The sequence below is a fragment of the Pseudorasbora parva genome, chromosome 19 (genome assembly GCF_024679245.1).
Source record: "Pseudorasbora parva isolate DD20220531a chromosome 19, ASM2467924v1, whole genome shotgun sequence".
NCBI classification, from domain to species: domain Eukaryota; kingdom Metazoa; phylum Chordata; class Actinopteri; order Cypriniformes; family Gobionidae; genus Pseudorasbora; species Pseudorasbora parva.
In genome coordinates this window covers 36,622,919-36,637,544 of record NC_090190.1, presented here as the reverse complement: position 1 = coordinate 36,637,544, position 14,626 = coordinate 36,622,919, and the positions used below count along the sequence as shown (strand labels likewise).

Genomic DNA, 14,626 nt, shown 5'->3' with positions numbered 1-14,626 from the left:
ATTTCTCTGAGCATTGCGTGGTCTGACCTTGGGGGTGAATTTGCTGGGATGTCTACTCCTGGGAGGATTGCCAGCTGTTTTGAATGTTTTCCACTTGTGAATTATCATCCTTACTGTAGAATGATAGATTCAAATGGTTTGAAAATGGCTTTATAACCCTTCTTAGATTGATGACAGCTACAATTGCTTCTCTAAGATAATTTGCTGATATCTTTCCTCCTTGGCATTGTGTCAACACGCAACTGAATGCTCCAGAACAGCAAACTGCCAAAACCTCTGCTTTTAAATTTAATAAATAAATTGTTACATTTATATAGTGCTTTTCTAGGCACTCAAAGCGCTTTACATATAGAAGGGGGGAATCTCCTCAACCACCACCAATGTGCAGCATCCACTTGGATGATGTGACGGCAGCCATATTGCGCCAGAACGCTCACCACAAACCAGCTGATTGGTGGAGAGGAGACCGAGTGATGAAGCCAATCATTATATGGGGATTATTAGGAGGCCATGATGGACAGGGGCCAATGGGCAAATTTGGCCAGGTTGCCAGGGTTACACCCCTACTCTTTTAATGAAGGACATCCTTGGATTTTTAATGACCACAGAGAGTCAGGACCTCGGTTTAACGTCTCATCCGAAAGACGGTGCTCTTTGACAGTACAGTGTCCCCATCACTATACTGGGGTGTTAGGACCCACACAGACCACAGGGTGAGCACCCCCTGCTGGCCTCACAAACACCTCTACCAGCAGCATTATGGTTTTCCCAGTTGGTCTCCCATCCAGGTACTGACCAGGCTCAGCCCTGCTTAGCTTCAGTGGGAAACCAGTCTTGGGCTACAGGGTGATATGGCTGCTGCTGCATTTTAGTCAAAGATCAATTAATTAAAGACATTTCAATAGCGTCTGACTGCTACTTGCCCTCTCAAATCCTGTGGAATTACCCAGTAAGGGTGTGCTTAGTTTCTCAAACATGGCTTTTCTATTTTGGCCTAGTTTTTGTTAAATAAATAATGACACAGTGTAATATGTCATTTGTTGTTGTTCATCTGAGGTTGTATTTACCTCATTTTAAGGCCTGCCAAAGACCAAATGATTTTTTTTATTATGTACTGATACATAAAACCATTTAATTCAAAAGGGTGTCCTTTGTTTATACACTTGACTGTATGCACTGTATATATTTATCTTTTCCCAAAAGTCACCACACCATCTCTGTAACTATAGCGATTGCAAGAAACATATAATCCACACAAATAAAATGTTTGTAGGGCTCATGAAATGAAGAAATGTCAAAATAGACACTTAATGTGCCACAAGACAAGATCACACTTACTCGTGAGACTTGTGCGCAGCGGCAAAGTGTGACTACATCCAGAAACGAGAAGATTCTGTGGGGGGGAAAAAAAGAACATCACAACCATTAGCAAACATCATTCACAAATAGAGCATCAAAGATAAGGAAAGATGAAGAAGATAATATCAATACAACTTCCAATACAAATGAAGCAGGAAGAAAAAGAAGTACTGAATGGGTTTCACACCAACCGTAACAGCAGTTCCTTCGGCAGCTTCTTGTTGATAACGGCTTCATCGTTATTGGAGAACATCTGAGAAGAAAAAGACATTCATTTATAAAACTGAGCATCTTGTGAGTTCAAAGGTCAACAGTGTTTACAGTGTCTTGCAGCAAATCACACACTTTAACAATAAAACAAGGAGACAATAATTATGTATCTAAGTATAAGCGAAGCTAACATTAGATTTGGATGTTGCTGGATGCCTTCCTGCCTTCAAATGTGTCGACCGAAGGCAGCATTTTCCAGGTTTCGGACGCAGCCAGAGTGTCATTTGTTGTGTGAATAACATTAATGACAGGCATCACAGCAGCTGGTTTATTAGGCTGCTGTCACTTTAAGATATATTTTGCTGCCAAACATGATGAGGATCTAATTTTCTCACAAATTGAACTCATTTAAGAATACTGGACAAAACGAAAATTTTAGCATAATTGTGTTTTATTGTTTGGTCAAACGCAAAAGAGAACTCGATTCTGTCGCGTGGTCTGTGCAAATGATACTGGCGTGCATCTTTCTGTGTGTGTCACATAGACAGGACATTCACACACTGTGTTCTCTTTTGTTTTGCTGCACTTGAATAGTTTAAAAGCATCTGCATGAATAAGAGCTTGATCATATAATGTTAGCCAAAGGATGACATAAAAATGGATGCTGTGTTAATTGAGTTAAATATTTTTAATGCGTTTAACTGAAGCAAAAAAACAGCATTCTTTAACATGCTAATTTTGACAGTGCTACCGCGTACACTTTGTATAATGTCAAATTTGTCTGTGCACACAGAAAGCTGCCTGCGGAACAAACAGAAGCACATCTTCAGGTTTAACAGGCAACAGTAGACTGCATTTTACGACACTCTCTTATTTGGCTGATTTGGTCTTTGAAAAAGGTCAGGCTTTTAGGGAGGAATGAAAGCGGAACGCTATGAAGGAAAGGAATTTCCTTCAATGACTGAAAATCCCTTTTAATAGTTTTAGTTATGAGATGACAAAAATCTATGACCATACATTTCCCCTTTGAATATACCTTATACGGTTAGTTAAGGTTTCTTGCTCGCTCTCTCGCTCTCTCTCTCGCTCTCTCTCTCTCTCTCTCTCTCTCTCTCTCTCTCTCTCTCTCTCTCTCTCTCTCTCTCTCTCTCTCTCTCTCTCTCTCTCTCTCTCTCTCTCTCTCTCCCCTTTAGAGTTGTAACAATCTCTTGCAAAGTTTGTTTGGCTTCCTCAATCCCACACAATGTCTTCACACATTCTCCTTTCTAGCTCATGGTAACTAACAGCAGGAGGAATCTCTGCAGTCCCTGTTTATCTAGACATAATATTGTCACTGCACTCACAAGTCTGTAAAAATAGGACCATGTTAACATAAAGGAATTTTCTGTATTGATTTTTCACAGGGGTTTCACACATATTTTACGCATCACATTGCTTTGTGTTGTAGGGAGGGAAATGTCCGTAAACTTATGTCCTGGCACAAAATGATCAGTACCATTTTTAAGGACCTTTTTAGGAATTACACTTACAAATCCTGATTTGAGCTTTTAATGTAATTTTTAGGGTTATTTTTTCAGTTTTGGGGTGGTTTTTGCTTTACCAGCTCCTTGGTGAGATGTAAAAACCCCAGTGTTTGTTTGGGTTTGTTTGTTGAGTGTAGGCAATTCACTGCACCGGGTTTCCTTCATTCTGTCACTCGCAGAATATATTTTAACATTGATGAAACAAACTAAATTATTCTGAAAAACAGAAATTGCATCCCAAATTCTACTTTTTTGCAGTTAAAATATTGCACTATGCACTTTGTGCCAGACATACTACATGACATGAACACCAGAGGAGTCTAATCTTGGTTTCATCAAACCACAAAACCTTTTTTCCATGTGGTAACAAGAGAAACAGATTGTCTTGCTGAATAATTCAGACCAGACCGGATGTTCCTCTTTTTTGGAGAAGTGACGTCCTCACATCCAAGAATAGTGGACTGCACATAAATACTTCTGTGTGCATTGGACAGTCGGACAATCCTTCGCAAAAACATGAAAACACTGATTTTTTTTTGGTAACCCTGTCTTGATCTGAACAAGAATTTGATCCTGGCAGTCTTGATGCACTAATAAACAAAGAAAACCAAAAGGAAAACCAGTGTCCAATCCCATAAAAATCACCTTGGGTAATCACAGCTGATGGCAAAAAAATGATTCATACCACTGTTGGTAGGAAGCCATATTAAAATCATTTTGAGACTACTCAATTGGGCAACTTTAAAATTACTTCATTCCTTGATGTTGAAGTTATGTGAACAAATTATGTTTGTTTCACTTAATTGAATCATGTGGAACTGATTTACATGATTAAATCATGTAAATCCAACACAATCCTTTTTTTCAGTGTAGGGTCTTTATAAAAAATAAGTCTAAAATTGGAGCAGAAAGTCTTGTATTCAATATTGTGGCATTAAATTAGGGCCCTAAGAAATTGCAGAATGCATTCATAAAAATGGTATTTACTGTATCATGCAGAATGTCACGGAATTTGTCAAACTTAGAATGTATAAATCAAAAGTAGGTCAGTACACTTAAAGGGATAGTTCACACAAAAATTAAAATTCTGTCATCATTTACTCACCCTAATGTTGTTCCCGACCCGTAAGGCTTTCATTCATCATATAAAGTAATTGGGTCTCTTCAGAAAACTTGGAATGAACCCCTTGGTTCATATGAAATAGTTTTATGATCTCTTTATTAACTTTTTGAGGTGTCAAAATGGTAGTTGCATAGACTGTCAATGGAGGGACAGAAATCTCTCAATTTCATTAAAAAATATTGTAATTTGTGTTCCGAAGATGACTGAAAGTCATTTAAATTAATCCAACCATTAAAGCACAGTCCAAAATTTTTTTAATAAAAAATGTAATGAAACATTTCATAGGGCCCTAGATTTAATTGCAAAATGAACTTGTATGCACTGCAAAAAAAATGAGGTTCTTCCTCAGGATTTTTGTTTTCCAGTACAAAATCTAAACTTCCTTAAATCAAGATACATTTACTTGACAGGCAAAATGAAGAAATTAAGTCTTGCTTTCTGAGAAATGTAACAAAATTAAGTCAGTTATGCTTAAAACAAGAACAAATATCTGTCATTGTGACATACTTCTGAATTAAGCTGATTTTTATGAACTCACTGGCAGATATTTGTTCTTGTTTTAATCATAAAATCACTTTCATAAGATAACAAGATTCCTTATCTCTAACTTTAAACTATTTTTTGTAAAATGAATTAAAAAGTTATGGATCTGTTGGATTAGACATTTATATTGCTTAGACATTTATGATTTAGAGAACATATTGGTGTGTTATGTTCCCTTCAATTTATTCCTTAAATGTTCTTTAATTGGTCCTAAAAATGTCTTAAATTTATCTTCATAACACCTGCAGAGACCCCGCATTCAAATAAAAAGTTATTATTTACTTAGTTAATTATTTGCTCTTTTTCTTCTTAAAGAAAGTTAAAATGTTTTTTCAATACAATAAAAAAGAATGAGTACTATTGTAAACATGACCAATAAACACCATAAAAGTACACAGTGTGACTAAAATCTCATTTGCGCTTGCACATTCAATCCTGGCACCTCAAGAAACATTGTGTCAGTGTTTCAGAATATAGTGCAAAGGTCCATTCACATCAAGGGTGATCATAACTATAACGATAACTGAAGTTACGAGAATATGAAAATCCTCAGAACCTGGAGGAAAGGAATCACTCTCAGAACAAACCAAAACATTCACAGCCAATCAGAGTCCATCTGGCATTAAAGAGATCAAGCATTTAAAGCAGCACTTGGCAACTTTTGCTCTCGGGGTCCCCCTACAGTTTGGAAAAAATAATGTCCTCAACTACTGTCGTAAGATCTGTCATCCTACAACAAGGGATGCCATCGCGCGTGCATTTGTTGACATGACAACCCTGATAGCCCTGAACTAGTAATGCGTGGGTCGTCTCATAACCCGCGGACCCCGTATGTCTATTTAATGGTCGCGGTTTGCGGGGCGGGTTGTAAAAATATATACAGTGGTGCGGGGCGGGCCAAATAACTTCATAAAAGCGGCCCGCGGGTTGGTTCAGCACTAACAGTTGCCCTGAACACTGCAGGAGGAGCTCGCATGCAGGTGTTCTTCTGGTGTCGCGTGTGAAATGTCTTCATCCCAGGTACAGTCAGTGGCATATGTTTCAGCATGTCATATGAATATAATTTCATGGGTTTTATTTTTTTCAAACGCCAAATAATCACGATGCTCACGTTTACAAGCCAGCGTCATTATAGTAGTCTATTGGTTACCGTTTTACAGAATCTATATGATACTTCAGTTCAATGTTTGAGTGGTAGGTAATCACCGTAACAAGCAGGACAGCATCGTTCGGGCACGCCTCCTTCAGCTCATGCCAACGAGCAAACGCTGGTCACATGTTGATCCTCATCCTGCCTTTAATCCCATCACTTTTTCGTTTCCTCTTATTGCTTTCCTCCAACAAAACCTTTTCTTTCTTATTTGTCTGTGATGCTTCGGACATGACTATATTATCCGACGAACAAAGTTGGGCTCGCACGTCCGAATTTAAGGAAGTGTGGGTGCAAGTGACATATATGCCGTAAAGCTGTCGAATTTTGTAGTTCTTTTTGTTCTCGGGTTACTACCCGAAACCCGAAGTTTAAAAGTACGATTAAAAACGATACACACCTCATCAAGCTATGGCAGACGTGTCGTTCAACCTATTGTAAGAGTCTTGAAAATATATTATGAAGGTTGAAAAGTTACCTAGTGCTGCTTTAATGTGACACAACAACTGCGCCTGCTTGTAATAAACAGAATGTTATTGTCCATTGGTGTGGACACCAATATAATGAGAATATAACACTCTAACCAGTTCATTATAAAGGAATCGATTGACACATTCTGCTAAACATCTCCAATTGTGTCGCACAGAAAGAAAGTCATATGACGCCTTTCCTTTTTGGGTGAACTGTCTTTAAAGCATCGACTCAGCAGAGACAAACAAACAATATGTGAGATAGCTTACAGCTATTCTTCATGAACTCTCAGTGGTGTTGTTCCTCATTGTTTTCACCCATCCATTCTCTACAGGGCGACTTTCCATTTGTTTGTTTGTTTGTTTAAGGATGTGTCATGTGATGCTGAGAGCAGACTGTTACAAACCAGGAATGATTGATCACCTGTTTCCATCTCATCAGGAAACACTCTATATCGTCGAATGACTTTTCTCATGACCAGATCCCTTTTTCTAAATGTCTCCTGTAATTGTTTTTATATGGGTGAATCTCACAAAGACGTGTGTGGGTCTTAAGCAAAGAAAGAGAGAAGAAAATAGTGTTGTTAAATCGATTAATCGCATCCAAAATAAACTTTTTTGTTTTGTTTTGTTTTTTACACAGTGTGTGTGTGTGTACCGTGTATAATTATGTATATTTGAATACACACACACATGCATGTATATATTTTGGAAAAAATGTAGATGGATAGATTAGATGGATGGATGGAACGAACGACAGACAGACAGACAGATAGAGCTCTTATGATCATCAAGCCTGCATTTATTTAATCAAAAATACAGGGGAAAAAACAGTAATATTGTGAAATATTATTACAATTTAAAATAATTGTTTTCTATTTTAATATACTTTAAAATCTAATGTATTCATGTTACGGAAAGCTGAATATTATAACAAAACATTTCTATTTTAAATAAATGCTGTTCTTTTGTAACTTTTTTTATTCATCAAAAATCCTGAAAATTATCATAGGTTACAAAAAATGTTACGCAGGACAACAGTTTCCAAAATTGATAATACGATTATACATCATCATATCAGAATGATTTCTGAAGGATCATGTGACACTGGAGTATAGGCTGTTAAAAACTCAGCTTTGCAACAAAATAAAAAAATATGTGTGTGTGTGTGTGTGTGTGTGTGTGTGTGTGTGTGTGTGTGTGTGTGTGTGTGTGTGTGTGTGTGTGTGTGTGTGTGTGTGTGTGTGTGTGTGAGCCTGTTTATGTGCTTTATGAGGACACAAATTTGTATAACTACATGGGTATTACACTGGTATTACACTATAAATGTGGTTTATAAGGACATATAAAATGTCTTCATAATTCAAAAAGCTTAAAAACATACTAAATTATGTTTTTTTGAGAAAGTAAAAATGCAGAATGTTTCCTGTGATGGGTAGGTTTAGGGGCAGGGGCAGTGTAGGGGGATAGAAAATATGGTTTGTACAGTATAAAAACCATTACGCCTATGGAGAGTCCCTGTAAACCACATAGACCAACGTGTGTGTGTGTGTGTGTGTGTGTGTGTGTGTGTGTAGGTGTATTAAAATAGAAAACCATTAATTTAAATTGTAATAATATTTCACAATATTAAAATGTTTTCTGTATTTCTGATTACATAAACTAACTACAACATAAATTATTAATATTTCATTGATTCTCTATTGTTTTTGCATGTCTTCCTAATTTCTATGCATGACAGCTTCGACAATGCGTCGCACAATTTGACTTTTCATTGCGCTATCACAAAAAAGCACAATCTGCACAAAGCTTTCAAAATCTTCCATCGATATGACTGCACTCATTTCAATATACAGTAAACCGCTACTGACTTCAACACCTGCACGACAATCCTTGTTATATCACATGTAATACATGTAATGCAACAGTTTCTTGCTCTCTGAATCGCCGGCTATATATTCTGTTGACACATAAACAACCCCATTTCCACAGTAACATTTAGGTCAGCACTGACGGAGTAGCCAGGTTACTACTGGAACAATAGTGAAATTGTAATATGGCTGTGCTCTTTTTTTTTTTTACTGTTTTGCCAAATGCAACTAAACATGGACGTATGTAAAGGCACAATGGCAAAAACACACACAAACAAAATCAGTCCATCGGCTGATGCCACATTCCTGTTTTCTGACTATATTCTTACAATCAAGCAGTCAAGCATAATATGAGCTGTCAGTTATTTGTAAAGATAACTCATGCTGCTGCCTCCAAAACAATGTCCATAATCACTCTGATTCTAAAAAAAGAAACAGGCTTAAGCTGGCAACAATGCATTGCTTCTTAAATACTGATTACATTCAAGCCTTTGCGATAGAAATACTAGATTATGCCTTTACAAACATGCACCACGGTTGTCTGGTCACAGTTTACACTTAAATGGTGTGGTGCTGTAAAGCCATACACATAATGAAGTATTGGAGGTCTTTCAAAACATTATTATGCATGACTTTTTGGGCATTTTTAGTTAGAATAATAAGTAATGCATGAATTATTGCATTACAAAGGAATACTTAACTAATGTTTATTTTATCATTTACATTACTTTCGCTATAGAAGAGATAGTTGGTGTATTGCCACTTTCACATCAGCCATTTATGTTAGCATAAAATACATGAAAATGGCATACAAAAGGTGATTTGGGTGTAATGTAACACCCTGGATGGTTAATTGGATGGTTAAATGATGCTGGGTTGTTTCAACCCAAATTTGGGTCATAACGTTAACAAAGTTTAACAAATGTACTGCTCATGATTTAGTTAATGCATTAAACAATTGTGGAATAAATTAACCTTAATTAAAAAATGAACAAACCCAACTGTTGAGATAAAATGTTAAAATATGAAAAAATAACCCTATATATATATATATATATATATATATATATATATATATATATATATATATATATATATATATAAAACCATATTTAACCTAGTTAAAAAATAATTTAAAAAAAATGTGTAGATAGGGAAGTAATTGTGGTAATGTGGTAGTCAATTTTGGTTTGGAATGTCTTATTAGGGTAGATCAACATTGTTTGTGGTATTATATAACAAAATAATCTTTAATAACCTACAATGTTTCACTTTGACATTGCCCAGAGCGTATGTGTGTGATCTTTAAGAGCAACTTTAGACATAGACATAACTTTAGATCTCCGACAAAAAGCACATCAATGCCATGTGTCTCAACGTTACGACTATGTTTCAAATCCTAGTGAGCTCCCTATCTAGACAGCATCACAGGCGCCCAAAACTACAACACGCGCCTATGAAGACCCAAAAATGAAGTCTAGGTAGTCAACTTACTAAGTTTTGAAATACACCCGATGTAAACACAGTTATAACTTGTTTAAACACGGCTGATCTTGCATCTTCATTGGGAACAACTAACTAAATGTTTGCGTAACCCGGCCCAACTGTTTTCTGTGGTGATGAGTAGGGATGCGATGTGTTTTTACGCGTAAAGGCCCGTGTATATATCCAGCTTTTGTTTTGGAAGGCTGTTTTTCCCCCACTTCAGCCTGTGGGCCTACCAACCATTATCCGTCTCCTATAATCTCAGCTAACCAGTTTAATTCATAAAAACCATCGAAGCGTAGATCACAACCTACTGTTGCTTCGCGTAAATAAGCGAGAAATATTAAAGCACCTTTTGTGACACATTAAGCTTTGAACAATGGATGTGTTTATACTATTCGACACAAAGTACAGTTTACAAGACTGATATAAAAGATATATAGCGACTTTAAAGGTGCATAATGATGGATTTGATGCTGTCCTCGGTCACCATACATTAATGAATTTGTTTTATAGACTGACAAGTGATTAGAAGAGCTAAACTCATATGATTGCGGAAGCTCGGCCTCTTCTACTGCAACAACACTTATAATCCTCCATTATAAAAGGCGTTTAGGAATAAAAACACAAGACTATTTAGTATTTACATCGACATGTCAATATGGAAATAAACATTGTGGCTACTCGCCTCAAAGCGACTCCGAGAGACGCCGTTCACCTCCTTCCCCATCCCGAACACTGTAAAGTCGGTAAACCAGGGAGGAAAAGCGCGTCCGGTTATTAAAAGGACGCAGATGTGTCGGTACCGCTGGTTTCCGTCGAGCTCATGCCGTGTTTTCACTTCATTTCGTCGCGTTTGTATATGGCGAAGATGCAGAAGAGCCCCAGTGGTTGAAGTATGAACAAATCAAGCTTATCTCCTGTTGTGTTGCGGATCACCCCCTCCCCTTTACCGTGACTAGATCTCAGTCGGTTTCCCCATCTGTAAACTATACTATTTATTTATTGTTCATAAATATTGCATTTGTGTCTGTCCATGAGAATCTGTCAGACTGCATTAATATTTAATACTTTAAAGCTAATTATGTGGTAGTAATAGCCTAAGTAATTGCCTGTGGTCATTGCTCTTGGTCTTAAAGGTCGAATATAACTACTTTAATATATAATATTACTAGTTTGTTGGTTGTCACACTGCCAAACTGGCAATATTATCAATTTTGTAAAATATATGTGAGCTACATTTCAGATTAATGTATTATTTATAGTCCATAGAAAGTTAGTTTGTTTGACGTTTTGAGGAAATGAACCAAATTATGCGGATAGTGTGTGAAAACTACTTGGGAAAAGTGCAATAGTTTGTCGTAATTTTGTATGGAAAGTGTTGGCTACAGACTTTAAATCATTTGTTTTCATGTTATTGTTATGCTCGTTTCCGGGTTTGGTGCGTCAGCGTCTCTTTCAGTGGTTTTAGCCAATGAAAACTCACAGATGGTCTTCGTCATTTGACGTAATCGTGGTGGTAACACGAGGCAGCGTTTTCTCAAAACAAATAAAACACCACAGGTTGAGCACTACGGTTTAAGGGAAATAAATACATTTAAAATAGCTCTAGATTTATTATTATATTAAGAATTATCTTTCCCCACTCCTACCATTTAGTTATTTCTCAGAACTGTAAATAACTATATATAGTCAAATAGAATGCTCTATTACAGAGGTTTTCAAACTTTATGATGCCAAGACCCCCACTTTTCTCTCTCTCTCTCTCTCTCTCTCTCTCTCTCTCTCTCTCTCTCTCTCTCTCTCTCTCTCTCTCTCTCTCTCTCTCTCTCTCTCTCTCTCTCTCTCTCTCTCTCATGAAAAAAACATTAAAATTGTTAGATACAATAACTAAAATTGTTTAGTTAAATTGACTAAACACATTTTTGTATGTATAAACCTGAAGAAGAACATTTTCAATAAAATAAAATAAAATAAAAAATAAAAATATATATAAGCAACTTTCATAAAAAGCATATGTCAGCAGCTTCAGCAGTCAGTCCTGCGTTAAGACTGTCTTTCAACCCTAGTGACCCCAGGAGACTAATGTGAGAAAAACAAAGCAAACATATAACATTATGGAAAGTATGTATTATGTTCACAGTTTAAGATTTAAACATCTTCAAATAGCCTAACAAACAAGCATTAGGCTATCATTGTTAAACACAATTAATCAAAGTGTATACACAAAAAGATACAGTCACACACACACACACACACACACAACCACACACACACACACACACACACACACACACACACACACACACACACACACACACACACACACACACACACACACACACACACACACACACACACACACACACACACACACACACACAGACACACACACACGTCTGGTTTAATACTCTCCATATACATAAGGGTTTTTATACTGTACAGACTGTATATTCTATACCCTTACACTAGCCATACCTCTAAACCTACCCATCACACAAAATTTTCTGCATCCTGTATGATTTATGATTCTGCTTCCTGCTTCTATGAAGCCCATCCCTCTGAAAAACACAAGGGTCTTAGATTGGTTAGATGGCCAAATGTAGTTTCCTGTATTTTTATTGGCTGAAGTGCCAAGCACATGTTGCTGGAAACGCCACGCCCCTTACCATTACGGGCAGAAGTCACATCTGCGGTGACTAACAACGTTTTATGATGTCACCAACCCGAGAAGCTCGTTGTAGTACAAAGGCAATAAACTGCCATAACTTTAAAAGACAATATCTCCGTTTGCATTGAACTTTCAGCGCCGTAACTTTGCAGATACTGATTATGCTCAAGCAGCAACATTACACACTAACTAAAGTTAAAAAAGTGAAATCGCATGCAACCACCCCAATGAAAAATGTACTTTTAACTAACATTATCACATAAATAGCTCATTATTAATTAATGAAAGCTAATGCTTTAAATAAAGTTAACAAAAGACTTTATTGTAAAGTGCTACTGTTATACTTTATATTAGCTTTATTTCAATTCAAAATGCTTCAAGTGGGTTTTAATAACACAGCAAAAGGGGAAGAACAGTAAAGAGGGCGGGAAGAGGATGTGAAAGTCCAGAATCACCTGTGTGCAGCCCTTGAGGAACAGGCCTTTGAGTCCTGGACAACATCTCACAAGCGCTTGTATGCCATCTTTGGTCACCTGATCACACCACGAGATGTTCAACTGCTCTAGCAAAGGACAGCCCTCGCTAAAATGTCACGGAGAGAGTTATTTAGCCCTAGAGAAGCATTCTGCATATCCAGCAAGTACAGTTAATAACCTGCGACCTCTGACCTCAGAGCTTTGAGGGACAGGTTCGTGATTGAGGTGCAGGAGGCAAGATCCAAGTGCTTCAGTTTGGGACAAAATTTACTCAAGCTGTTACAGGTGCTGCGGAAATAAAGACAGAAGTTTTCACTTTTCACACACACACACACACACACACACACACACACACACACACACACACACACACACACACACACACACACAGGGTTTCCGTGTTTTAGGGGGTAATCAGAGACATAATAATTTGCATACCATATATTCCATCCCCTTACATTATTAATAATAATAATAATATTAATAATAATAATACATTTTATTTATAAAGCACTTCCAATTTTAAAGAAAATCTCAAAGTGCCAAAAAACCTACATTAAACCTACCCATCACAGAAACATATCAGCATTTTTACATTTTCAAAAAACATTCTCTTTTCCTTTCGGGGACTAAATAAATCCCACAAGGCCAAAGATGTCTGGAATATCGCGCCATCCTTATACACTCACAGACAGACAGACACACTCTAACATTATAGCCTAATTACTTACAAATAATATAAGCCTATGTAATATGTATAATAGACAATGTAATATGCATTCCAATATATGAAGTGATCTTTATCACATCATATTTGCTTTATAATTCCATCAGCCTTTAAAACATTCTAAAAATCACTAAAGACATTTCTCAACCCAGAATGAGCTCTGTTGGAGACGTGGACGCGCACTTGACGTCATCTATGCGCGACGTTAACAAATGAAAATACCGAGCTTTTTGGAAAATATACGGATATCTACAGCTAATTATTCAACAATTATTCAACTACAAAACCGCAACTTCAAACTCGGCATATATGCGCCGTTGGTGAATGCTTAAGGTGAACTTATACTGCACTTAATGTATTTGTTACACAAGGCAAATATAATCATAATATAGTTGTTGCAAAAATACATGTATTACGCAACATATATTGTAAATAATTTAGTTATTTATATGATCAGTTGACTGTTTTATATGAACATTTTATATACTGTTATTGCCATTTAAATTACTTCATACGTTATATATATATATATATATATATATATATATATATATATATATATATATATATATATATATATATATATATATATATATATATATAATTTGCACAAACATTAAAAGGGGCCTTGCTTATACGTTGGTTTGGAAATTATTTAACAGGTTTGTTTGGAAATTAGGTTTAACGTGCTTGTTTACGAAGGGATAGTCGGTAACTTTACACGTTACTATAAAATAATAGTGTCGTTAATGTATTGCTGTTTTGTTTTATATATTATTATTCAAATGATTAAATTAATGTATAGAAATATAATACACATTTAAAATTAAGGAATCAAAAAGTGAGCAAAGTCCAGCTCAAGCGACGCGCGATTGAAGGCGGGATAGTTCCCTCTTTTCATTGGATGTCGCCCAGTTACCATGAAGATTGACAGCGATCTTGTTCTACAGAAGCAGGTTTTTTATTTATTTTACCTTTATTTATCCAGGTAAACTGTTTGAGGACCACATTTACAAAC

At 36.4% G+C, this 14,626-nt stretch overlaps 2 protein-coding genes across 3 annotated transcripts in view; one reads left to right on the top strand and one right to left on the bottom strand.

Moving 5' to 3' along the window:
- The window catches only part of fbxl20 (F-box and leucine-rich repeat protein 20), a 31,729-nt gene extending 18,513 nt beyond the window's left edge, over positions 1–13,216 (bottom strand). The window contains exons 1-4 of one of the 2 annotated variants that reach the window (XM_067425783.1): positions 13,074–13,216; positions 12,861–12,987; positions 1,551–1,612; positions 1,339–1,393 (exon numbers count right to left, since the gene is read on the bottom strand). In XM_067425783.1, coding sequence (XP_067281884.1) covers positions 1,339–1,393; positions 1,551–1,612 — 117 coding nt within the window. In that variant the 5' untranslated portion in view covers positions 12,861–12,987; positions 13,074–13,216. Of the gene's footprint in view, positions 1–1,338; positions 1,394–1,550; positions 1,613–10,422; positions 10,663–12,860; positions 12,988–13,073 lie in introns of those variants that run through there. The other variant, XM_067425782.1, reaches the window with a different exon arrangement.
- A 581-nt stretch (positions 13,217–13,797) lies between these two features.
- Positions 13,798–14,626, top strand: part of cdk12 (cyclin dependent kinase 12) — a 49,173-nt gene continuing 48,344 nt past the window's right edge. The window contains exon 1 of the mRNA XM_067426510.1: positions 13,798–13,941. The gene's annotated coding sequence lies outside the window, so the exon portion shown is untranslated. The remainder of the gene's footprint in view (positions 13,942–14,626) is intronic.